At 43.7% G+C, this 25,565-nt stretch overlaps 1 protein-coding gene across 1 annotated transcript in view; it reads left to right on the forward strand.

Annotated features, from left to right (window-relative positions):
- The window catches only part of CTNNBL1 (catenin beta like 1), a 101,356-nt gene that overhangs the window by 37,588 nt on the left and 38,203 nt on the right, over nt 1-25,565 (forward strand). The window contains exons 7-11 of the mRNA XM_037915488.2: nt 1,476-1,567; nt 5,273-5,345; nt 5,571-5,629; nt 6,824-6,972; nt 22,545-22,726. Coding sequence (XP_037771416.1) covers nt 1,476-1,567; nt 5,273-5,345; nt 5,571-5,629; nt 6,824-6,972; nt 22,545-22,726 — 555 coding nt within the window. The remainder of the gene's footprint in view (nt 1-1,475; nt 1,568-5,272; nt 5,346-5,570; nt 5,630-6,823; nt 6,973-22,544; nt 22,727-25,565) is intronic.

Genomic DNA, 25,565 nt, shown 5'->3' on the forward strand with positions numbered 1-25,565 from the left:
TGGAAGTGTAGAGCCGGTGCTCGAGGCGGGGACAGCACACGGAGCCTCATGGCTGCCCCACCGAGAAGCCGGACCTGCTGCTGGCTGTTCGGGGCGCAGCGCGGTGTCAGAACCGGTGGGGACTAGCCTGCCTTAGCCGGGCAGCCCCGCTGATGAGACTTTTGATGGCGCGGTCGGCGGTGCTGACCAGAGGTGCCGTGACCCAGTGCCTTCCGTTCCGCAGTCCAGTACTGGGGTTGCGACTTGGAGTTTGAAAACCACTGATATATAAAGCAGTATAAACAAGTCATTATCTGTATGAAATTTTAGTTTGTACTGACTTGGCTAGTGCTATTTATGTGTAGGGCCCTGCAAATCTGCGGATATCCGCTGACCGTGTTTGTGTTTCGCAGACCAGATGCAGATACAAATTTTGTATCCGTGCATGTCTCTATTTCTGTAGCCTGTTGCAAAACTAGGCAAATATGTAGATGAGTTGATGTACCCCCTGGAAGACCTCTGAGTACCCCCAGGGTACACATCCCTGGTGGAGAACCACTGCTGTAACAACATTACTTTATGGGCCCTCAAACTTTTGCGCAGTGTGGCAACTGTCTTGCAGAATGCTTCCATTCTGTCATCACCTTCTCCTCTCACAGTCGCATAGTATCCCGTTGGCAATGACAGCAATGGCTTCCATGTCAAGTTCATAGTAGGAAAATAAATAGATATTTTGTTTTGTCTCTTCACGCAAATGAAAACAGGGGGTGTTAGTACCTGGTGACCATCCACGTATGTCTCTGGGGGCTACAGTTTGTTAACAGTTGAGGTATATGATTACTTTAAATGCTCATTATTGTTTCTCTGTAAAGCACAGTGCTTAAAGTGAATGAGAGGCTGTTCTCTGAAAAAATTCTATTTCTTTAGAGTAATCCATTAGGTGGGCTCCATTTCATTTTTTTACACACACGCTTCTGTGGCCAGTTCGAATGACCTGCAGAACATTCAAAGCTGTGCTGCCAGGGACTTTTGGTACTCATTTAAAGATGTCATTTCTCTGGCTCTGCATCCTTTCTGAAAGCTGGAGGAATGTGAGGCTGGAAGTAGGAATCTTTGTTTTGTTCACATCACTGCTGAGAACTAATCTTTGTAATTCAGCCTTTCCCAGCAGGAATTGCTACATGGGATGGTGCAGGAACTCTGGCTAGGGATGAGGGAAAGGTAGTTCACAGCTTCTTCAGGCTCCCCCTGCAGGAGCTGGTAACATATGGTCTGAAGATGGATCACCGTGGAAATGAGAAAATGGAGACAGTGCCCTATACCTAGTGTAGCTTAAATAAGACCTCTAACTTTGAAACAAGAACTGCAGCCCTTAGAAGGACATTAAAACTGACAGAGCAGTGTGGAGATGGGGGAGGTGCCTCTGTTTGGGAGAGGACTGGAGCACAAATGGAAAGGAAATGGGCTCAGGCTGCGATCTGTGTCTTTCTTGTCAGCGATCGTTGAGAACATGGCAGAGTTCCGGCCAGAGATGTGTACGGAAGCTGCGCAGCAGGGCCTCATGCAATGGTTGCTCAAGAGACTGAAGGTGAGTTTATTCCCCTTTCATCCTTCAAGAGGTATCAGAATAATAAGCAACAAGCCAGTGACCTGGAATCTGCTGCATTTCAGGTGATGCCTGGCATAAATACCAAAAGCCCGGGGCTAGTAGTATTGACTCTCCCATTTAATGCAGATTTCACAATTCTTTACATTTCTCCTTCCCTTCCACTCCCAACACCTGTGAAAGCAATAGATTTCAAGCCTTCCCTCTTCCAGGCTGGAAAATGTGCCTCTTGAATTTTTTGTGGAGCACCAAAAATTGGAAGAACATGATTTTGTATGCTAGCACCTGTGCATGGGGCTTAGGAAGTCTGTGGGGAAGTGTTCCAATTTGAGTCGCAGGCTGGTAGAGTTTCTGTAATAATTTGTGTTTTCTGAGACTTTGCTTTTTTGTTTTTCTCATGTGTTCTGTTTGGTAAATACGGCCCTGATCCTGCAACAAGAGCCCATGTAGATCAACCCTTGTGCCTGCAAGAAGCCCCATTAATACGACCAGGACTCTGCGTGGGTGTAGTAGTCCACCCTGATGTCTGCAATTGCAGGATCGGGGCCTATTTTAGTGATTTTAACTTGTTAAGGCTCCAAACTCCCTTCTGTGTAACTATTAGGATGTGGTGGGCAATGTTCTCTGAATAAGAAGGATCTGTTTTTTGTTTTGATTACACTGTTGCCAAGAAATAAACCCAGACCACTGGTACCACATGTTAACGTTCTCCACTGCTGTTACGCACTAGCAAGCACTTTTGTCTTCTGAGTCATGCGTGTTCCTCCTGGTAATGCTGGTGGACAATTAAAGAAAAGGCAGCCTTGTTAGCTGCTTCTGCAGAAAAACCAGTAGGGGGTAGGAAGGGGAAATAAATACCTCAAGGGAAGAGCCAAGTACTTAATCCTTTGCATGCAAAGGAGTGTTTGCCCAAGACCCACCTTGGGCTGGGGTAAGTTTCAGAAGGATTCAGTGCTTGGATGCCCACAAGGAAAATGCTGAGATGATGTTAACCTTGAAGAGTCTATTGAAAACAATGGAGAGTGCATGCAAACATCCCATATGAAATAGCAGGTGAGGCTCCCTTCAAAAGGGGCTTGTGGGGGTGCTATTGCAGCCAGTGAGCTAACAGCCCTGTTCATACGCTGAGGGCATGCTAGCGGTCAAGCCCTTGCCTTTGTCTCATTCAAAAGATAGCACCTCCAGCAGTGGAGAACTCCCCCGCCCCGCCCCGCCCCGCCGCACAGAACACCTTAGTAGTCAAAAGGTAACTGAACCACAAAATATATTCCACCAATTGCATAAGTCCGCAGATGTTCCTCTGTGTCCCCTACTTAGCTGTTAGCAGGAGTAACCTATAATTTCTGACTGCAGGTGGTAACATAATTATGTTTCGTTTGGCTAAAAACAAAAAAAAGTAAAGCTAATTGTATTCCAGGCAAGTATGTACTAAATGCAGACCTACTCTCTACTATGTAATTACTCTGACAGCTGAAAGACTTAGAAACTTAGGAAAGCAAAATAATCACCACTTGGATTCCCCTGGTTAGTGCAGCCAAACGTGAACGCTGACAGCCTGGAAAGCCTGGTGCTGAAGGCAGGCATTGTCTTCATTCTGACCTGTTTTAATTTCTGCGGGGTGTGAGTGCAATGTGGTCAGGCAGTGTTCACTCTTGCTTACAGCTGTTATTGTGGGAAGGTTCACACTAATGAAATTTTATTCAGTGACCTTTGCTTTTGGCAATACTTGGCTGATTTGAACGTTTCTGCCCCCGCAGACACACGCCTGCCCCCTCCCATTGCTTCAGTATTGGATGGGAAATACCGTCCTTGCTTTGTGTGGGCGTTTGGTTCCCTTTTATTGTTGTCAGTGAGTGAGCCCTCAGTCTGTTAAGTTGCATCGCAGTCCTCGAGAGCGTGTTGCTGATTTATTCCCTGAACACATTCAGGCTTCTTTTGAGCCAAATGCGTTATCCCTTTGCATGCAAACAGATGTGCTGATCCAGGACCACATCTTGGGCTGGGATAAGCATAAGAAGTCTTTGTCCAGTCAGCACCTGCAAGCAGAATCTTGTTTTTCCCAAGAAGTGGCTTTGGTGAGTTAGTAGATAGTGCCGGTTCCAGGCGAAGAGTATTAAGCCAGTGCCTCAACATGTGGTAAGGGCTCTGTGCTGCTGGAGGTCCCATCCTCAGGAGGGGACGTAGAACAAAGGCTCTGGCCAAAGGTCACTAAAGACCTGGCTCTTTCACAAGAGTAAAGATGTGTGAGCTCTGGTTTCCTGACTGTATTCTAACTTAGTTAATTGCATTCTGTCCATCAAAACGCCCTCAAGGGGAGAAGTTATATTTTACTTGCTCATAAAAATTGTATTGTGTTGCTAGTGTATAGTGTGTGTCTCACCCAGGAGTGTGGGTAAGAGACAGACTGTTATTTCACAGTGCCTGTCTCAACAGGGAGTTGGAATGCACCGGTTTCATTGGTTACTGTTACAGATGGCCCAGAATGGCTGCCATGCTCCGTCTCCAGAGCTGGCAGATTGGTATTGAGAACTGCAGTCTGTAGAGCGGTTTGGGATCTTTCTGGGGAAAAGGCTTAGTGTAAACAGTACATTGAAACTCCTTGGTGCATCCTACTTTCCATTAGTGTCATCTGATATTAATCTCTCTTGTTCTTTCTAATGTGGCAACAGACGGAGTTGATTGGTCCAGAGGACACCTTGCGTAGTGACTGCTCCCTTAGTGAAGCTGCAGGAGCTGTGTATGGCAGGCAGAGAGTGGCTGGTGACAAACACTATTTTAAACCTAACCCTTTTTGTGTTACTACTTTTTTCTCTGTGTACAAGGGAAGATTAATGGCCAGACAATGGAAAGTAAAAGCCCTAAAGGAGGCTGCCTGTTTTGTAAATGCCTTTAGTGAACTGACCCACATTAGTGCTTCTGAACTGCTACTGTCCAGTCTGTAACTGTTCCCTCAAATGAAACTGCCTGGTAGGTAAAACTGGGGAGTTAAGCATGATTCATGATCCCAGTCCAAGGGTCTTGCCTTTCTTCCAAGAAAGAGTTCCAGCCTGTTCGCTTTCATCATGTCCGAGTGACTGGAGTGTTACTGCAAGATGTGGGATTGAGACCCAGAGCCCCGATACAGTCTGGACCATAGCAGTGCAAGAGTCTTGCCTGCTGCCCTGCTTGATGCATCTCAGGCCCTCGTCAGGGTGTATGAGGTCAGCGTTTGCCACTGGGTAGCTTTACTGTGATTCGTTTGACCCTAATTCAGTTTCTGGTGAGGTGGGTGTACGTTGTTCACAATGGGGTGAGGATGCGTGCATACATACCTATGTATAATCTTTATTTCTGTAGGTGGGTATGGAAAATCCTAACACATTTCTCCCCATAAGCAACCAAGGGCAGGCTATGTTCAGCTTCGCGGTTTGTAGACTTTGCTAGGCATACTTGGTTACGCAAGCTTTTGCCTCTGAAGATATCGGCAAGGATCAGAGTTGATCTGATTTTTTTTATTTTTTTTTAAATTAGTGAGAAGAATTAATTTTTTTTCTTGGCACTGAGTCAGATTGTAAGATTATTGCTGTTTGTGTTTAGTTTTAATCGTTGCTCATGTGTTGAGTGATCTGCTTAGCACATTCTCTAAATCAAAATAAACACCCAGAGCAATGCCCCTGATGGGTTTCTCATCCTTGTTTTTTCCAACAGGCAAAGATGCCTTTTGATGCCAATAAGCTGTACTGCAGTGAGGTGCTGGCCATTCTGCTCCAGAATAATGATGGTGAGATGCAGCCCTGCTATTGATATTCTGTTAGGATAGGATCCAGGCTTGTTTCAGATCATGACAGCACTCTTCTGCCTCTGGCTTCCCCTTGCTTTCTCTCTCTCTCTGCAGCTTTTGTACTCTGTCAAGCTGTATTGATTTTGTTTGCTGATGTATCAGTGTTAGACGGCTGTAAAATCTGACAGTTAGCTTCATTTTTTCCTCTCTTTTTTTCTCCTCTAGACAACAGGGAATTGCTTGGGGAGCTGGATGGGATCGATGTGCTGCTTCAGCAGTTATCTGTGAGTAATTCATATGCTTCTGGTCTGCCATTGAGAGACTCACTGATTGGGGTTGAAAAGAGTGGTGAGCAAAAAGAGTAACCGGAGTGGAAGAGATGCTAGGTATTGCTCTGTCTTGGCATCTTGTATACATTGTAGCATTATAATGCTCGCTCTTCAGTACTTTACTTTAGAAACTTCCACCGGGAGCTCACCCTCTAAGACAGGTGGGGGTTGTCCCCATTTTAGAGATGTGAGTACTGAGGCATGAGAGAAGTTAATGGTTTACTTAAAGCCACATAAAGACTTGAAGGTAAAGCGAGGATTAGAACTCAGGTGCTCCTGGCGTCCTCTGCTCGGTGCACTAGACCACATTGCCTGTTTCCCATTTAAGGGGGTTTGTTCAGGTTTGTATCCTTAATGACTTCTTGTTCGCTGAAGTGATGGTGACATGCGTGGTAAGGTCTAGGGTGCTGCTGTGCAGGCTTATATTTGCTTCACTCAGCAACTGCTTCTGGTGTTCACTATCCAGGACTGTTCAGCTGTATTGTAGTCATGTGAGGCTTGCATACAGGGAAGGTTTGAGGAAGAAACTAAGCAAAAAACAAGGCGTAAAGACTAGTGACAACAGGGGAGGCCCTGTCTTTGGGGTGCAGAAGAAAAAAATCATAGGAAAAACTAACGATGTGGAATTGTTGGGCAGAGATTGGTTGGGAGGAGGTCAGGAATGGCATAAGTGACTATCAAGGGGTGCTAGTGGGGTGGTGGTAGGGTGACTATTTCAAGTGATCATAGATTTCTTTAGTACACAAACGAGCACAAAGAGGAGGTCATCTGAGTACACAGTCAGCAGTAGTTATGCCTCTGGTAATCAGCTGTAACCTCATTGTGCTGTAGGTCAGGTAACCAACCTGTTCCCGTTTTTCCAGCACTTCCTCCTGTTGTGCTTTCGATCTAATCCCATTTGCTAGCAGCCATTTGGGACGTGGCAATAACAGTCAGTCACGCCACATGGGGTGAGAAAGGAGCAGAGATATGAGGGGTAATACACCGAGGGGGTGGTTGCTACCATTACAGTTGCAGGCTTATGCAAAATTGTAATTTACAAGTTAAACTCTGAAGTTTTGCCGTGCAAAATGTTAATTTGCGTTTGATGTCAGTGTCCATATGCAACCAAGTAAGGGCTTACATTTTTTTGTCCCCTTTGGCATGCAGGTGTTTAAACGACACAATCCAAGCACGGCCGAGGAGCAGGAAATGATGGAGAACCTGTTTGACTCTCTCTGTTCCTGTCTAATGCTGAGCTCCAACCGTGATCGCTTCCTGAAAGGGGAGGGGCTACAGCTGATGAACCTCATGCTCAGGTACATATATCTGACTTCTTGATCTCATTCATACTTAACCCCAACAACACATGCACGTGTGTCCAGACATCTCTGTCCTCGTGTTCTGCCTCTTCTCTTTTCCTTCTGTTTTACGTGGATCTTCTCAGATCTATAAATCCTCTTCCTAAAAAAGCCAAAACGAAAAACCACACACTCTACTACTACTCACTGGCAACCTCTCTGCCACAAGAGGAGTTGGAAAAATGTCCAGCGGTGCCAACAACTACAACTGCTAGTGAAACAAATTGGGTGGTGTATCCCTGCCAGCTTTTTGCTAAATGCACCTGTAATTAATCCAGGTACTAGTTTGGAGGACACATTCCTTTTTGGGTGATACCTCTTTGTCCCAACACAATACTCCCCTTTGATATAGCCAGAGATTCTTAACTTTGTGCTTGTGTCTCCATCCAGTCCCTCTCTCGCATCTGAATATCTCACTGATATAATGCTCCATCCATCTCACATCCCTGATGGGTCTGTGTAACAATCCCAGTTCTGAATTTTATGCACAAAAAGTTATTTTTATTTATTTATTTATTTATTGGTGAAACTTCCCCTAGTGAGGCATTATTGAGATAAAGTAGCTGCTGGAAGATGCAAATATAATTCTGTCCTGGACAGACAACCAGGTGAAAGGACACTATAGGTCAGCCCACTAAGAATTTGGACTCCTACAAAGACAGACTACAGGTTGTGGGGGCCTCTGAACAGAGTGTTTTTCTTTGTATCCAGATGTTATCCTCGCAACATTGATTGACCACGTTGGTAGGTGTTTTTTTGTGAAAACTGAGGTGAAACTGCTTTTGGGAAATGGATATAAATGTGCATTTCCTATCCATGTACGTTTTGTGTCACACCATAACTCTCCAGTCCTCCTCCCCGCCTCTTTGCTGGTGAAGCGTATCTCCTCCGACTTGACTTGGGCTTGCCCAACCCTTGCAATTGCATGTTGAGGAGGCTGTCTGTCCAGTTCCCCCTGGTATGGTGAGCTGCCTGTGGAGGCTGCTAGCAAATGCCAATGAGAAATGATGTATTCCTGCAGTGTATGGCTGGGTAATGTGCAGCAGTGGGGAACTGAATAAATAACCAGAAACGTGGATTGTTCAGATAGGAATGCTGTGTTTTCTTAAGGCTAATTAAAGAAAAACTCCAAAGCTAACGACAAGGGGGAAGCTTCCCCCTGCCTCTAGGTTGTTTCTAATACTAAGTGGCTAGGCTAGTCTTGCGGAACTAAATATATGGAGTACTTGTGCCATATGGGTGGGAATTACCATTTGGATTTTTAATGGCTTTTTTCCCTTTTTTGGACTGTGATGTTTACCATCCCCTTCACCAGGATCCCAGCTGGAAAGCTATGACAAGGGGGAAATTTTTCCCTTGACACTTTTCTTTTTTTAGTGGCCATAAAAGAGCAATGAAGGACAAAGCACAATTAAACTGCCAGCAACATCTGTGGTGTTGCTGCAGCCTCTGAAAGGAGTTGCAGTTTTGGAAATATGGCTCCTCATCCGAAGTGGAGCAGGGTAGAGTGGTGAAAGGGGAAAAGTAGGACTTATCACATTTTGAGCAGGGCTCTGGATCTGCACATGTTAGTCAATGATAACGGGGACTGGATTGCCCTTGAGGTAGAGCCTTGAACTATTCAAATCCAGTACAGGTCAACAGCAATCAAAAATCATTGTCGTCTGGCTGTTTGACCTGGCAACAGGAGCTGGTGTTCTGCCTGATTCCTTCTAGACAGATGCTCACATCCCCAAACCACCATCACACGTGGCATCGATTTGTCTCCTTGTTGCACATTTCAGAGGGAGCAGTGACTGGCTGGGCCTGGAGAGCGAACTACTCGCCGTTCACTAAAAGTGGTTCCTGCAGGTCAAGGTTAAGGGCACCGAGTGGGAGCTTTTATTGCTGCCACCTTTGCTTTGTTTAACTTTCTATGGGCTGGGAGTCCGACCCTCTCACTAACTCTAAAATAATTACTTCTCTCTTAAATGATATAAAAGAACTTGAACATACTCAGTTCACTCTTTCTGTGCTGTGGACATGTTCTATGATTCTCATTTCTAATGCGTGTGTCTTAACACCTTTTTGGTATGTTTTTTAGGGCTGTCAAGCAATTAAAAAAATTAATCGCGATTAATTGTGCGATTAAACAATAATATACCATTTATTTAAATATTGTTGGATGTTTTCTACATTTCCAAATATATTGATTTCAGTTACAACACACAATACAAAGTGTACAGTGCTCACTTTATATTTCTTTTTGATTACAAATATTTTCACTAAAAACCAAAAGAAATAGTATTTTTCAATTCACCTAATATAAGTACTGTAATGCAATCTCTTTATCATGAAAGTTGAACTTACAAACATAGAATCATGTAAAAAAACAAACTGCATTTAAAAACAAATCAGTGTAAAACTGTAGAGCCTACAAGTCCACTCAATCCTACTTCTTGTTCAGCCAGTTACTCAGACAAACAAGTTTGTTTACGTTTGCAAGAGATAATGCTGTCCTCGTCTTGTTTACAATGTCACCTGAAAGTGAGAACAGGCGTTCGCATGGCACTTTTGTAGCCAGCGTTGCAAGATATTTACGTGCCAGATGCACTAAAGATTCATATGTCCCTTGATGCTTCTACCGCTATTCCAGAGGACATGCGTCCATGCTGATGATGGGTTCTGCTTGATAGCAATCCAAAGCAGTGTGGACCGACGCATGTTCGTGTTCATCGTCTGAGTCAGATGCCACCAGCAGAAGGTTGATTTTCTTTTTTGGTGGTTTGGGTTCTGTAGTTTCCACATCAGAGTGTTGCTGTTTTAAGACTTTTGGAAGCATGCTCCACACCTCGTCCCTGTCAGATTTTTGAAGGCACTTCAGATTCTTAAACCTTGAGTCGAGTGCTGTAGCTATTTTTAGAAATCTCACATGGGTACCTTCTTTGCGTTTTGTCAAATCTGCTGTGAAAGTGTTCTTAAAACGAACAATATGTGCTGGGTCATCATCTGAGACAGCTATAACATGAAATGTATGGCAGAATGCGGGTAAAACAGAGCAGGAGACCTACAGTTTTCCCCCGAGGAGTTCAGTCACTAATTTAATTAACGCATTATTTTTTTAACAAGCATCATCAGCATAGAAGCATGTCTTCTGTAATGGTGGCCGAAGCATGAAGGGTCATATGAATGTTTAGCATATCTGGCACATAAATACCTCGAAATGCCAGCTACAAAAGTGCCATGCGAATGCCTGTTCTCACTTTCTGGTGACACTGTAAATAAGAAGTGGGCAGCATTATCTCCTGTAAATGTAAAAAGACTTTTGTCTCTTAGCATGGTTGAACAACAAGTAGGACTGAGTGGACTTGTAGACTCTAAAGTTTTACATTGTTTGTTTTTGAGTTCAGTTATGTAACACACAAAAATCTACATTTGTAAGTTGCACTTTCACAACAAAGAGAATGCACTACAGTACTTGTATGAGGTGAACTGAAAAAATACTATTTCTTTTGTTTATCATTTTTTACAGTGCAAATATTTGTAATAAAATAATATAAAGTTAGCGCTGTCAACTTTGTATACTGTATTGTAATTGAAATCAATATATTTAAAAATGTAGAAAAACATCCAAAATATTTAACAAATTTCAATTGGTATTCTATTGTTTAACAGTGCGAGTAAACCGCGATTAATTTTTTTGAGTTAATTGCGTGCGTTAACTGCAATTGACAGCCCTAGGTTTTTTTGTTAGTTTAGTGTTCGTGACAGTGCAAAAATAGCAGAACACATCTGAGCATGGCCAGGGCCTTCATCCAGCAAAGCACTTTAAGCACTTGAAGTCAATGGAACTTACTACACGCCTGCCTAAAGCTGGTTCATGCGCTAGATCGGGGTCCTAGTGCCTGCTTGCTATGCTGAAGCTTCCACTGCTGGACCTCTCTTGAGCAGATATGTGGAGTATTGCTGCTTATCATTGTTTGGACAAACCTCCCGTATCTACGGCACACAACTATGTGTGTATCATTTGACTCCTTAACTTAGGTCTTCGGAATTGCAAGGCTGTGGTGCTGAGACCAAGTGTGTCTTAGCACACTTAGAACCCATGAAGCTAGCTACCAATTTGTTTACAGTCTCTGACTGTAAAGAGACCAAAGGAGAATGGGTAATATTAGTGCTAAGTGCCCTGGAAATACACTATAGGTGATGGCTTTGTGTAAAATGGATTTTAACTAGCCTTTCTGGTAGTGAGTGTTGGTGGTAGGTGTTGGGAGAGGGAAAAGACTCCATTTTGGCGAAGAAGCTGAAAGGAAGGAAAAGGTATCTGAATGACCCAGACATTTGTAACCACTCACAACTCCTACGATGAAGGACCATTCACCTGCACAGATAAGGGGGTGGCAGAAGATATAATAAGTCTGCCCTTCCAGATCACCTTCCATCCAAGGATCGCAAAGCACTGTACATACTAATTAAGCGTTGAAACCTACCTCTGTGAGGTGTGGGGAAGTATTACTGAGAGCACCTCTGCTGAGGTTTTGTGGCTGCTATTAAGGAAGAGTGAGGAAATGTGTGCTGTGGCTCCAATTAACCAGACGGTGAGTATTTACGCAGTAATCTTTAAACCTTGGGAGATCCCATGAGCTACGCTGACAAATCTCACAATTGTGCAGTTTTCACCGGGGAGACAGTGCTGCTAGTGCAGGAATTGTGTGTGATCTAACATAACTGCAGAAACTGCATGTCAGCACTGCCAATAAAGAACTAAACATTCCAGTCCGTTGTCTTCAAACCTTCACTAACGAGAGGAAGGAGCTGGCAAAAAGGACATAACTGTCTCCTAAAACTGAGGAAATAGAGCAACCCCACACAGGGTGAAATATTGTGCACTTCGTTCAGTTCCTTGAAAGGATCATGGAGAAGCACTTGGGGTTTTGTCTTTATTTATAGTGACAGAATTAACACTTGTCCCCCAGTCTCTGCTTTTTATTAAGATGAAGGGAACATAAGAATGGTCACACTGGGTCAGACCAAAGGTCCATCTAGCCCAGTATCCTGTCTTCCAACAGTGGCCAATGCCAGGTGCCCCAGAGGGAAGGAACAGAACTGGTAATATCAAGTGATCCATTCCCTGTAGGGACACCATCCCTGCACCATCCTGGCTAATAGCCATTGATAGACCTATCCTCCACGAACTTATCTAGTTCTTTTTTGAACCCTGTTATAGTCTTGGCCTTCACAAAATCCTCTGGCACGGAGTTCCACAGGTCAACTCTGCGTTGTGTGAAAAAATACTTCCTTTTGTTTGTTTTAAACCTGCTGCCTATTAATTTCATTTGGTAGCCCCTAGTTCTTGTGTTATGAGAAGGAGTAAATAGCACTTCCTTATTTACTTTCTCCACACAAGTCATGATTTTATAGACCTCTATCATATCCCTGCTTAGTCGTCTCTTTTCCAAGCTGAAAAGTCCCAGTCCTATTCATCTCTCCTCGTAAGGCAGCTGTTCCATACCCCTGATCATTTTGGTTGCCCTTTTCTGAACCTTTTCCAATTCCAATATCTCTTTTGAGATGAGGCGACCATGTCTGCATGCAGTATTCAAGATGTGGGCGTACCATGGAGGCAATATGATATTTTCTGTCTTATTGTCTATCCCTTTCTTAATGATTCCCAATGTTCTGTTCACTTTTTTGACTGCCACTGCACATTGAGTGGATGTTTTCAGAGAACTCTCCACAATGACGCCAAGATCTCGTTCTTGAGGGGCAACAGCTAATTTAGACCCCATCATTTTATATGTATAGTTGGGATTATGTTTTCCAATGTGCATTACTTTACATTCATAAACGTTGAATTTCATCTGCCATTTTGTTGCCCAGTCACCCAGTTCTGAGAGATCCTTTTGTAGCTCTTTGCAGTCTGCCTGTGACTTAATTATCTTGAGTAGTTTTGTATCATCTGCAAATTTTGCCACCTCACTGTTTACTCCTTTTTCCAGATAATTTTTGAGTATGTTGAATAGGACTGGTCCCAGTATAAACCCTTGGGGGACACCACTATTTACCTCTCTCCATTCTGAAAACTGACCATTTATTCCTACCCTTTGTTTCCTATCTTTTAACCAGTTACCAATCCATGAGATAACCTTCCCTCTTATCCCAGGACTGCTTACTTTGCTTAAGAGCCTTTGGTGAGGGACCTTGTCAAAGGCTTTCTAAAAATCTAAATTCACTATATCCACTGCATTCCCCTAGTCCATGTGCTTTTTGACCCCCACAAAGAGTTCTAGTAGATTGGTGAGGCATGATTTCTCTTTACAAAAACCATGTTGACTCTTCCCCAACAAATTATGTTCATCTATGTGCCTGACAATTTTGTTCTTTACTATAGTTTCAACCAGTTTGCCCGGTACTGAAGTCACGTTTACTGTCCTGTAATTGCCGGGGTCACCTCTGGAGCCCTTTTAAAAAATTGTCGTCACATTAGCTATCCTCCAGTAATTTGGTACAGAAGCTGATTTAAATGATAGGTTACAGACGACAGTTAGTAGTTCTGCAGTTTCACCTTTGAGTTCCTTCAGAACTCTTGAGTGAATAGCATCTGGTCCCCTTGATTTATTACTGTTTAGTTTATCAATTTGTTCCAAAACCTCTTCTAATGACACCTCAATCTGGGACAGTTCCTCAGATTTGTCACCTAAAAAGAATGGCTCAGGTTTGGGAATCTCCCTCACATCCTCAGCAATGAAGACCGATGCAAAGAATTCATTTTTGTTTCTCTGCAATGGCCTTATTGTCCTTGAGTGCTCCTTTAGCATCTCAGTCGTCTAGTGGCCCCACTAGTTGTTTAGCAGCTTCCTGCTTCTGATGGACTTAAAACATTTTTTGCTATTCCTTTTTGAGTCTTTGGCTAGCTGTCCATCAAATTCTCTTTTGGCCTTCTTAGTTATATTTTTACACTTCATTTTCCAGAGTTTATGCTCCTTTCTATTTTTCTCTGTAGGATTTAACTTCCACTTTTTAAGGATGCCTTTTTGCCTCTTGTGCTTCTTTTACTTCGTTGTTTAGCCATGGTGGCTCTTTTTTGGTTCTCTTACTATGATTTTTAATTTGGGATATACATTTAAGTTGAACCTCTATTGTGGTGTCTTTAAAAAGTTTCCATGTAGCTTGCAGGAATTTTAATTTTGGCACTGTACATTTTAATTTCTGTTTAACTAACTTCCTCATTTTTGTGGAGTTCCCCATTCTGAAATTAAATGTTGCAGTGTTGGGCTGCTGTGGTGTTTTCTCTGCCATGGGGATGTTAAATTTAGTTATATTATCGTCCCTATTACCAAGCGGTCCAGCTATATTCACCTCTTGGATCTGATCCTGTGCTCCACTTAGGACTAAATCAAGAATTGCCTCTCCCCTTGTGGGTTCCAGGACTAGCTGCTCCAAGAAGCAGTCATTTAAGGTGTCAAGAGACTTTATCTCTGCATCCCATCCTGAGGTGATATGTACCCAGTCAATATGGAGATAGTTGAAATTCCCCATTATTATTACTGAGTTTTTTATTTTAATAGCCTCTCTAATCTCCCTGAGCATTTCACAATCACTATCACCATCCTGGTCAGGTGGTCGGTAATATATCCCTACCACTATATTCTTCTTCTTAGGGCATGGAGTTACTATCCATAGAGATTCTGTGGTACAGTTTGGTTCATTTAAGATTTTTATTTCATTTGATTCTATGCTCTCTTTCACATATAGTGCCACTCCCGCACCAGCACGACCTGTTCTGCCCTTCTGATATATTTTGTACCCTGGTATTACTGTGTCCCATTGATTATCCTCATTCCACCAAGTTTCTGTGATGCCAATTATATCAATAGCCTCATTTAATACGAGGCACTCTAGTTCACCCATCTTATTGTTTAGACTTCTAGCATTTGTATATAAGCCCTTTAAAAACATATCACTTTTTAGCTGTCTACCATTACATGATGTAATTGAATGAGACTTTTTTTTTCTTTTGACTGTTTCTCATCAGATCCTACCTGTATTTTATCTTCCATCCTCTCCTCCTCACTAGGAAATGGAGAATCTCCATTAGTAAATCCTCTCCTGAGGGATGTGTCTGTCCCCTCTGCACCTGCCGGCTTTCCCCCAGCCATTAATTTAAAAACTGCTCTACGACCTTTTTAATTTTAGTGCCAGCAATCTGGTTCTACTTTGGTTTAGATGGAGCCCATCGTTCCTGTATAGGCTCCCCCTATCCCAAAAGTTTCTCCAGTTCCTAATAAATCTAAACCCCTCCTCCCTACACCATCGTCTCATCCACGCGTTGAGACCCTGCAGTTCTGCATGTGTCACTGGCCCTGTGCATGGAACTGGAAGCATTCCAGAGAATGCTACCATGGAGATCGCTACCATGGAGATCCTGGACTTCAGACTCTTACCTAGCAGCCTAAATTTGGCCTCCAGGGCCTCTTCCTATCCTTGCATATGTCATTGTTACCTACATGTACCACGAGCACTGGCTCCTCCCCAGCACTGCACATAAGCCTATCTAGATGTCTCGAGATCCACAACCTTTGCACCAGGCAGGCTAGTCACCATGTGGTTCTCCTGGTCATGGCAAACCCAGCAATCTATGTTTCTAATGATCGACTCGCACGTTACTAATACCTGTCTCTTCGTAATAACTGGAGTTCCCTACCCCCGGAGTGGTATCCTCAGTGCGAGAGGATACCACAACATCATCTGGAAGGAGGGTCCCAACTATTGGATCATTTCCCTCTGCTCCGGTTGGATGTTCTCCTTCCCTGTGGCTTTCATCCTTCTCAACAGTACAGAGGCTGTCAGACCGGGGGTGGGACAGTTCTACTGTCTCTCGGAAAGTCTCATCTGTGAACCTCTCTATCTCCCTTAGCTCCTCCTGCTCAGCCTCCCTGGTCTCCAAAGCATGAACACGGTCTCTAAGGGCTAGGAGCTCCTTGCACCGCACGCACACGTACGCCATCTGCCCATAGGGCAGGTAATCATACATAGTGCTTTGGGTGCAATTAACTGGGTTGCCCCCACTCTGTTGCTGGACTTCTGACTGCATTCTCTTTTTACTCCTGCAGCTGATTCCTTTGTTGTTGTTTTGTTTTTTTCAGGGGGTGTTTTTTAGCTAAAGTTTGAAGAATTTAAGGAATGTTAAGTGTATGTAGCTTCCCCCTTACACTCCCCCAAGTTCTAACAGCTCTAACAAGTTCTAACAACTCCCAAGTTCTAATAGATGTTTCATCACCTGGTGTGTGAGAGAGGAGAGCTAGGTAGGAATGTTCTGTGGCTTGACTCCTGGTTATTTCCTAGGAGTATGTTACATTCTTTGTCTCCTGCTTCCAAGCACGTTAGCAGGTCTGTATCACTGGTGTAACTGCTCCATTAGTGAGATCATATATCCAGAGCTGCCAGACAGTGTGGTGTCCTTCAGCTGAATGGTTAGTTTAGCAGATAAAGTGACCCAAGAGATTCCCATGGACGACAAATGAATGAAAACAGGTCTGGGTTACTTATGCTGAGATTTAAGACTATATATCTACCAGCAAAGGAAACTTGCACCTTGTGTGAACTTGTTTTCTTACTTCCCTTAGGGACTGCACATAGCCTTCATCTACTCTCCCATTAAATAGCAAACCATAGTCAGTGTTGAGTGTCTTCAGATAACGTATTTTTAAGTGACACATTCAACAAAAACTGGGCAAATGTTCTTCTTAAAGCAGAGCTGAAATTCGTTTTCAGCCCTTATGTACTGGGCCTCTGTATGATACATCTTTATTCTGCTTAACTAATTGGCTGCTAAAATGTTCCACAGGATTAATATAGTTAAAGTTAAAAATAAAAGACGTGGCGAATCAAAACAGAGTGATACAGGAACGCTATTCCATATGGCAGGAACTGCAGAGAAAGTTCTTGTTCTGACAGTGGCAAGAGAGGAGATGGGTAGCTGATGAGAGGACGGAGCAAACAAGAAATAGTCAATGCACACAAGGTAACTGTTTCAGTAATGAGGGCAGTGTTGAACTGAGGCTTGAATTAATGGGGAGCCAGCAGTGGTATTCAAAAATAGACCTGCGGTGGGCATCGCCCTTTGTACGTGTGGGAAGGTGGGTGGCAGCATTCTGCTCTTGAAGTCTGTGATCTGTGCCTGGGGGGCAGGGGGGTCATTGAGAAGGGAGTTGCACCAGTCAGATCAGGAGGATGAGCACTTCAGGAGAAGTGCAGATGGCTGATATTGCAGAGGTGGGGATAAACAGATTTGCATAAAGCAATTATGGAAGAAGCAGGAGAACAGAGGATTGAGGGTGACCGAAATTGTGGGCAGTAGAGACAGAAGAGAGGTCAGAGACAAGGTGAGACCTAGAGGAGATAGAATTCTTGAGGATGCACCTTGTGCCCAAGCCTGGAGTCTTGTTTATGTTGTGGGCTGCCTCTCATGAATGAGATAATTTATCAGCAAGATGGTGGCCACCACAGGAGGTTTAGAAATGTCACATTCAATTAAAGTCTGTCTTCGAGCACAGTTCAGGTTTCTGCTGGCCAGGAAGCACTTTATGCAGTGTGGAATCTCAGGCGCTGCCTTGAGCAAAAAAGGTTCAGTTTACTTAAAAAGGCAACACAGGGAGAAAACCAGAATTGTGTTGTCAGCTTCCTTGAAAACATTGACACGAGGCTGATTACTTTTGCTGTAAAACCCTGTTAGGGCTTGGAAGAGAAGCGACCACCGTGTTCTCAAGGGACATGTTGAGAGGGATCTCTGTTGTGTAGCAAGAATAAAGTGAATCTATCTTGGTTATTAACTGAAGGTGCAGCCATGCACACACAGACAAATGCAGCAAAGAGGGTGCACAGAAATTTCCATTGCTTGAATGACAGACATTTCTATTCTGAAGAAATTCACTGTGGCTTTGCTTAACCTGTGCAAAAGCAGTCTTTGACTGTGCAGCATAAACAAGTGGAATGTGAGCGGTACAAGGCCCAAAACCAGACACATGCATCTGTGAGTGCACAGCTCCACAGAGCTTGTCTATAGTCCGTTCAAGGTGCATCTTTCATGGCTCTTAACATTCTCGTATGTTTACTAGTCCTGTTGTGCCCAATGATCCCTTCAAAGCTCGGAATTAGACTCCTTGCTGAATCTTTTTTTTGTTAAGCATAGACATTTTACCCAGCGTTTGCCTCACAGGGTCTGTCCGTTAGTCCATCGAGCATGCTATACTGCTGCTTAACCTCTGAGGATAGGACAAGAAGCAATGGGCTTAAATTGCAGCAAGGGAGGTTTAGGTTGGACATTTGGAAAAAATTCCTAACTGTCAGGGTGGTTAAACCCTGGAATAAATTGCCAAGGAAGGTTGTGGAGTCTCCATCATTCGAGATTTTTAAAAGCAGGTTAGACAAACACTGTCAGGAATGGTCTAGATAATGCTTAGTCCTGCCTTGAGTGCAGGGGACTGGACTAGATGGCCTCTCGAGGTCCCTTCCAGTTCTATGATTCTCAAAGTGACTAGTATACAACATACTCACTGGATCCCCCTTGTCCACATGCTTGTTGAACCCCTCAAAGAATTCTAGTAGATTGGTGATGCATGATTTTCCTTTACAAAAACCAGGATTATTTATTTCTCTTGTTGTATATGGGGAAAATACAAATTTGAAGCATGAAAACCTTTTAGAAAGGAGAATGTGAAGCACATGTAGTGTCCCTGGTAGATGCATACAGTGCCTTTGACCATAAGCGGTATGCACAGGAGGTTGATTGTTACTCTGACAGTAAGTGCTGCCATTAAAAATAACACCTAGAGCTCTTGGGGGGGTCTTCTCTGCACAAGGTGTACTCTGACCTCTGCGTAATGTAATGGGAGAGATGCATGGCTGGGATGGGATGGACTGAATGACTTCAGAAAACCCTGCTTATAAGAGACAGGATGATGTATAGAGACAGGGTTTATAATAACTGGCTTTACATTTATGCTAATGGGGGTCCGGAAAACCTTGGCAACTATCCTTTTAAAGAAATAGACATTACAAAGGATACTTCTCTTATATCGAACAGCATCAAAGGAATAAACCACAGGGTGCTATATGCATTATAGTGCTTCAGAGTCCTTCTTTTAAACTAAGATAACTCTCTATTTGGTGGGCTGCACGTCTGCTTGTGTTTGAATTAGTGCTCAGCTAAAAGATACTTCAATAAACCCAGATGAGACTAAGATAAACTACTTGCCCTCCAGTAGAATAAATATTTCAAATAAAATCAACCCTAGACAGTCCAGTCAAACAGCTATTGATCTCTAAAAGCCTGAACTTAAATCCAATGAATATTCCAGAGATAGCTCTGTGCAACCTGCCTAAATGCTGATCAATAGGCAATTACTTCCCTCTGAAAATATTTCTTAGGCTATTCAGCCAAAAAAAGGACTTTTATTTTTTAGCTTTTTGTTACTTTGACCCAGAATGCGAGGGAGAGTTTGAAGTGGGAAGGGTGTGCAGGTAACAAATAGGACAGGGAAAAGATTGAACCCCCAAATCTCAATTTTTATATATATATATTTTTATATATATATATTTAATCTAATGCATAACTAGCATGAGTAAGGCCAAGGTCTTAGCAGAATTTAAAAAAAAAAAAAGACATTTACTGGATATTGAAAACATCCACAGTTACACTTGGCAGGGTAACTTTTTTTGGTTGGGCTATATACTTTTGTGCTTCAGGCATAAGATAACCACTAATTCACAGGTTTCAGAAAAAAGAAAAGGAGTACTTGTGGCACCTTGGAGACTAACCACTAATTCACAGAGGTTAGGAAGAAGCTTCCACTGTAGCCATACTATTCTGTAATTATCCACTATGGGGTTTCTTGCACCTTTCTTTGAAGCATCTGATCCTGGCTGCTGTCAGAGAGAGGATAATATAGTAGATGAACTAGTGGTCTGCTCTGGCCATTTGTATGGGTCTGTTAAGAGGCAGTGAGAATTTTACCAGTTAAGGGCTTGATCCTGCATTGTCGGGTTTCGTTGTGGTTTGGGGTATGACAGGAATGCAGACTTGGGCCCTGAGTATGCATTCTTGCCAGCCCCTCAGTGTTCTGCAGCATGGGCTGGATGGGGCTGCATGGATTATTTTGTTCTTCAGGTTGTGTTGTCCCTGCACGTGTTCATCTGATCCACTTGGTCTGCTAGCTGAATGTTTCTCCTTTCTCAGTTCATGTTTCAAAGGTTTTTTAAAATGTATCACCAAATATGCTGTGATCGATTATGTTGCTGATGTGAGATGCATAGAATTTAAAATACTACTTCTGAGGTGCCTGCCTACAAAGTGAATTGCAAACGTTAAAATTACAAATTCCTATTAAAACCAAATAGCTGAAAATCCATCTGCTTTCTTCCAAGACATGATTTCAGGGGACTGAGTTTTCTCTGCTACATTTGACATCACCAATGGGAAAAAATTTAGTGTGTTCATCACTATTGATGATGTTAACTGTTGTCATAGAAAGGCCAAACTGGGAACTTGGCATGTGTGGTAAAGACTCTTAATTCAGCTTTAGCCAAAAAAGTTGCTTTATGGAATGGTAACCATTATTCCTTCCACTACCACTGTTGTGTGGGAAACGTCTTTAAGTTTATTCTTTAATTATTTAAATGCTGACTTGGTCTGTGTGTGGTACCCCAAGAAACAGAAGTTTTCCCCAAGCTATGCTCCCTGCTCCGAAGTGTTTACAGGGTTATTAGAGTAAACAGAACATACTAGATGCAGACACCTAAACATGCCTTTAGTATCTCGTCATAGCGAGAGCCAGATTCCTACCACAGGTGAGCGTGGCACGTGTTAGCGTTTTCAAGCCTCCTTCATTGCTAAGAGAGAGGCCTGTTTATATCCTTGAGGGGACATTTTAAGGTGCCTAGCATAATACTTTGAGGCCTGGACTCTTATTAAATGTTACTCTGCATAGAAAATGTATTTAACAGTGCTGTTATTTTTTTGGGTCAATTTGTGCAAGGCAGTTTATTTTTCAGTACCTTAGTTGTGGTACATCTATCTCCCCATGCCCGCCTGGTAGCATTGTCAACTGTCTAATCGCGCAAATCCAAAGACACTTGCCCCGCCCCCTGCACTGCCCTTCCCTGAGCCCATGCCCCCGTCCCACCCCTTCTCCGAGGCCCCACCCCTGCTCACTCCATCCTCCCTCCCTCCTTTGCTTGGTCTCCCCCACCCTCAGTCATTTTCACCAGGCTGGGGCAGGGGGTTGGGGTACAGGCTCTGGGAGGGAGTTTGGGTGGGAAGGGGTTAGGGGTCAGGCTCTGGGAGGGAGTTTGGGTGTGGGGTGCAGATTCTAGGATGGGGCAGGGGGTGTTGAGGTGCAGGAGGGGGTCTGGGGGTCAGCGTTTACCTCGGGCGGCTCCCAAAAGAGACTGGCACACCCCTCTGGCAGGGGCTCCTAGGCGGGTGGCCCAGAAGGTCTCCACACGCCGCTGCCCACAGGCACTACTCCCATAGCTCCCATGGACCACAGTTCCCAGCCAATGGGAGCTGCGGAGTTGGTGCTCAGGGTGGGGGCAGTGTGTGAAGACACCTCCTCCCCAGGGGCTGCAGGGATGTGCTGGCTGCTTCCAGGAGTTGTGTGGAGTGAGGGCGGGCAGGAAGCCTGCCTTAGGGCTGCTGTGCTGCTGGGGGCCCCCGGGCCCTTTTAAATCGCCAGGGCCCCATGGCAATTGCCCCCTCTGTCGGCTGGCCTGCAAATGAGGCTGTCAAAACGAGCATACTATTTTAGGAAAACCTGCACAAAGAGATGCCTTTTCCATATGCCTCTGAATGTGGCAGGTTTAGTGGTGGTTTTTTTCACATCACCAGGAACCCTTCCTTGCTTTCATGATATAGACTGTTACCAGCAGGAGAGTGGGGTGGGAGGAAGTATTTTTTTCATGCTTTATGTGTATATAATAAGATCTTCTACACTTTCCACAGTATGCATCCGATGAAGTGAGCTGTAGCTCACGAAAGCTTATGCTCTAATTAATGTGTTAGTCTCTAAGGTGCCACAAGTCCTCCTTTTCTTTTTGCGAATACAGACTGACACGGCTGTTTCTCTGAAACCTGTTGTCCAACAGGAACCCAACGGAGGTTAGTCTACTCCTGTCCTCTCAGCTGACCTCACGCTCAGTTGGAATCCTGGTCCCTAAGGTTAACCGTACTTGGTGCAGCACAGGGAACGCCATGCTCGTTGGGTGGCCGCTTCTAAGACAGCCTGGAGGTAGACCGCTCTTGTAGCAGAAGAGAGCGTGAAGCCTGTTTTGCCTTCATTGTTGATTTGAAAGGGAGAGATCCAGGGAGCTAACGGTTCTGCTTATCGCAAAACAAGGCACTTAGAGGAATTTGTGCATAGACTCTTCTCACTTGTTTTTGCCATGTTAATGTTGCCTCTTCACACCACCTCTTCCAGCGACTATAAATGAAGCTTTACTCCATAGCTCTATGCATCACTCCCATCCTGAACACAGATACTTTCTTTTCACAGAGAAAAAAAGATCTCTCGCAGCAGTGCTCTGAAGGTACTGGACCATGCCATGATTGGACCCGAGGGCACAGACAACTGTCACAAGTTTGTAGACATCCTGGGTCTGAGGACTATCTTCCCACTCTTCATGAAGTCTCCAAAGAAGATAAAAAAAGTCGGAACAACTGAAAAGGAACACGAAGGTAGGACTCAGCCAGAGTCTGTCCTATTACAGGACGAGGTGGAAGGGGAAAGTAAATTTCTGAAAAGCCCATGAGGGTTTATGGATAGAACACCAGCCCTTTCGTTGCTCCCCCGCAGCATAACATACACAGCAACCTGTGCAGTCACCTTGGTGCCGTGTTTCAGAGTAACAGCCGTGTTAGTCTGTATTCGCAAAAAGAAAAGGAGTACTCTGAAACCTCTCCTTACAATGTGTATGATAATCAAGGTGGGCCATTTCCAGCACAAATCCAGGATTTAACAAGAACGTCGGGGGGGGGAAAAAACAAGGGGAAATAGGTTCCTTGCATAATGACTGGGAGTGGCTAAGTCATTATGCAAGGTAACCTATTTCCCCTTGTTTTTTCCTCCCCCCCCCCCCCCCCCCCCCCCGAGATGTTCTTGTTAAACCCTGGATTTGTGCTGGAAATGGCCCACCTTGATTATCATACACATTGTAAGGAGAGTGGTCACTTTAGATAAGCTATTACCAGCAGGAGAGTGGGGTGGGAGGAGGTATTTTTTCATGCTTTGTGTGTATATAAAAAGATCTTCTACACTTTCCACAGTATGCATCCGATGGAGTGAGCTGTAGCTCACGAAAGCTTATGCTCAAATAAATTGGTTAGTCTCTAAGGTGCCACAAGTCCTCCTTTTCTTGGTGCCGTGTTAGCTGTTCACACAGATGCTTTGCTTATTTCAGTACCAGCAGCTCAGAGTGGCTCCATTTCCCGTGTGGCTGTTAATAAGTTATTGTATATGTGTACATGTGTCTGCTGTTTGAAGATCTGTCTCTTTGATGCAAAACTCTTTTGAAAAGAGTAATGAGGCAACTACAAATGTCACCTCAAAAGCAGTGTTTTCAGGGCTCTGAGCGTTGAAGTGTGACTCAATGAACATCAGGCATTGCAGAAATAAACTAGTAACAGCTAAAGTTCCTCTCTTTGTTTCCTTTTTCCTCTGGGAGACCCTGCTTTACAGAATGCTTCAGTAGAGTACTCCAGGACCCTGTAACCTGAGCTGGGTCTGGTCCTCCTCCTGCTGTCAGTTGTCATTTTTTTCTGTGTACTGTATATAGTTGAAGTGCATCTTGCAGGAGAACTGTAAATACTGACAGTGATGCTTGGGCTTTGTACCAGAGATTTCCTAGCTGAACTTTCCAGGGGGCAATTCAAACGGTTGGAAAAAACAGTGAGGAGTATGAGTGGATCTTAAATAGGTAACTGTCTTATTTTGAGTGATCCATCCCGTTGTCCAGTCCCAGCTTCTGGCAGTTGGAGATTTAGGCACCTTGGCTAATAGTCATTGATGGACCTATCCTCCATGAACTTATCTAATTCTTTTTTGAACCTGGTTATAATTTTGGCCTTCACAACATCCTATGCCAATGAGTTCCGCGGGTTGACTGCATTGTATGAAGAAGTAGTTGCTTTTGTTTGGTTTTAAACCTGCTGCTGATCAATTTAGTTGTGTGACCTCTTTCTTTCTCCATATCATTTATGATTTTATAGGCCTTTAGCATATCTCCCCTTAGTAGTCTCTTTTTAATCTCTCATCATACGCAATCTGTTTCATACCCCAATCCTTTTCATTGCCCTTCTCTGTACCTGTTCCATTTCTAATACATCTTTTTTGAGATGGAGCAACCAAAACTGCATGCAGTATTCAAGGTGTGGGCATGCTATGGATTTATCTAGTGGCATTATGATATTTTCTGTATTATTATCTATCCTTTTCCTAATGCTTCCTAACATTATTGGCTTTTTTGTCTGCTGGTGCAAATTGAGCAGCTGTTTTCAGAGAGCTATCTATACTGACTCCAAAAACTGTTTCTTGAGTAAAAAGAAAAGAAGGACTTGTGGCACCTTAGAGACTAACAAATTTATTTGAGCATAAGCTTTCGTGAGCTACAGCTCACTTCATCGGATGCATTTAGTGGAAAATACAGTGGGGAGATTTATATACACAGAGAACATGAAACAATGGGTATTACCATACACACTGTAACGAGAGTGATCAGGTAAGGTGAGCTATTACCAGCAGGAGAGCGGAGGTGGGGGTGGGTGGGAGGAGAGAGAAACCTTTTGTAGTGATGATCAAGGTGGGCCATTTCCAGCAGTTGACAAGAATGTCTGAGGAACGATGGGGGGGGGGGGGGGGGGGGAAGAGGGGAATAAACATGGGGAAATAGTTTTACTTTGTGTAATGACCCATCCACTCCCAGTCTTTATTCAAGCCTAAGTTAATTGTATCCAGTTTGCAAATTAATTCCAATTCAGCAGTCTCTTGCTGGAGTCTGTTTTTGAAGTTTTTTTTTTGTTGAAGAATTGCTACTTTTAGGTCTGTAATCGAGTGACCAAAGAGATTGAAGTGTTCTCCGACTGGTTTTTGAATGTTATAATTCTTGACGTCTGATTTGTGTCCCTTTATTCTTTTATGTAGAGACTGTCTGGTTTGGCTAGTGTACATGGCAGAGGGGCATTGCTGGCACATGATGGCATATATCACATTGGTAGATGTGCAGGTGAACGAGCCTCTGATAGTGTGGCTGATGTGATTAGGCCCTATGATGGTGTCCCCTGAATAAATATGTGGACAGAGTTGGCAACGGGCTTTGTTGCAAGGATAGGTTCCTGGGTTAGTGGTTCTGTTGTGTGGTGTGTGGTTGCTGGTGAGTATTTGCTTCAGGTTGGGGGGCTTCAGTGATAGGTTACATACCATAGTTAATAGTTCTGCAGTTTCATATTTGATTTCCTTCAGAACTCTTTAGTGAATACCAGCTGATCCTGTGACTTATTACTGTTTAATTTGTCAATTTGT

This window comes from Chelonia mydas, chromosome 13, assembly GCF_015237465.2.
Source record: "Chelonia mydas isolate rCheMyd1 chromosome 13, rCheMyd1.pri.v2, whole genome shotgun sequence".
Classification (NCBI taxonomy): Eukaryota; Metazoa; Chordata; order Testudines; family Cheloniidae; genus Chelonia; species Chelonia mydas.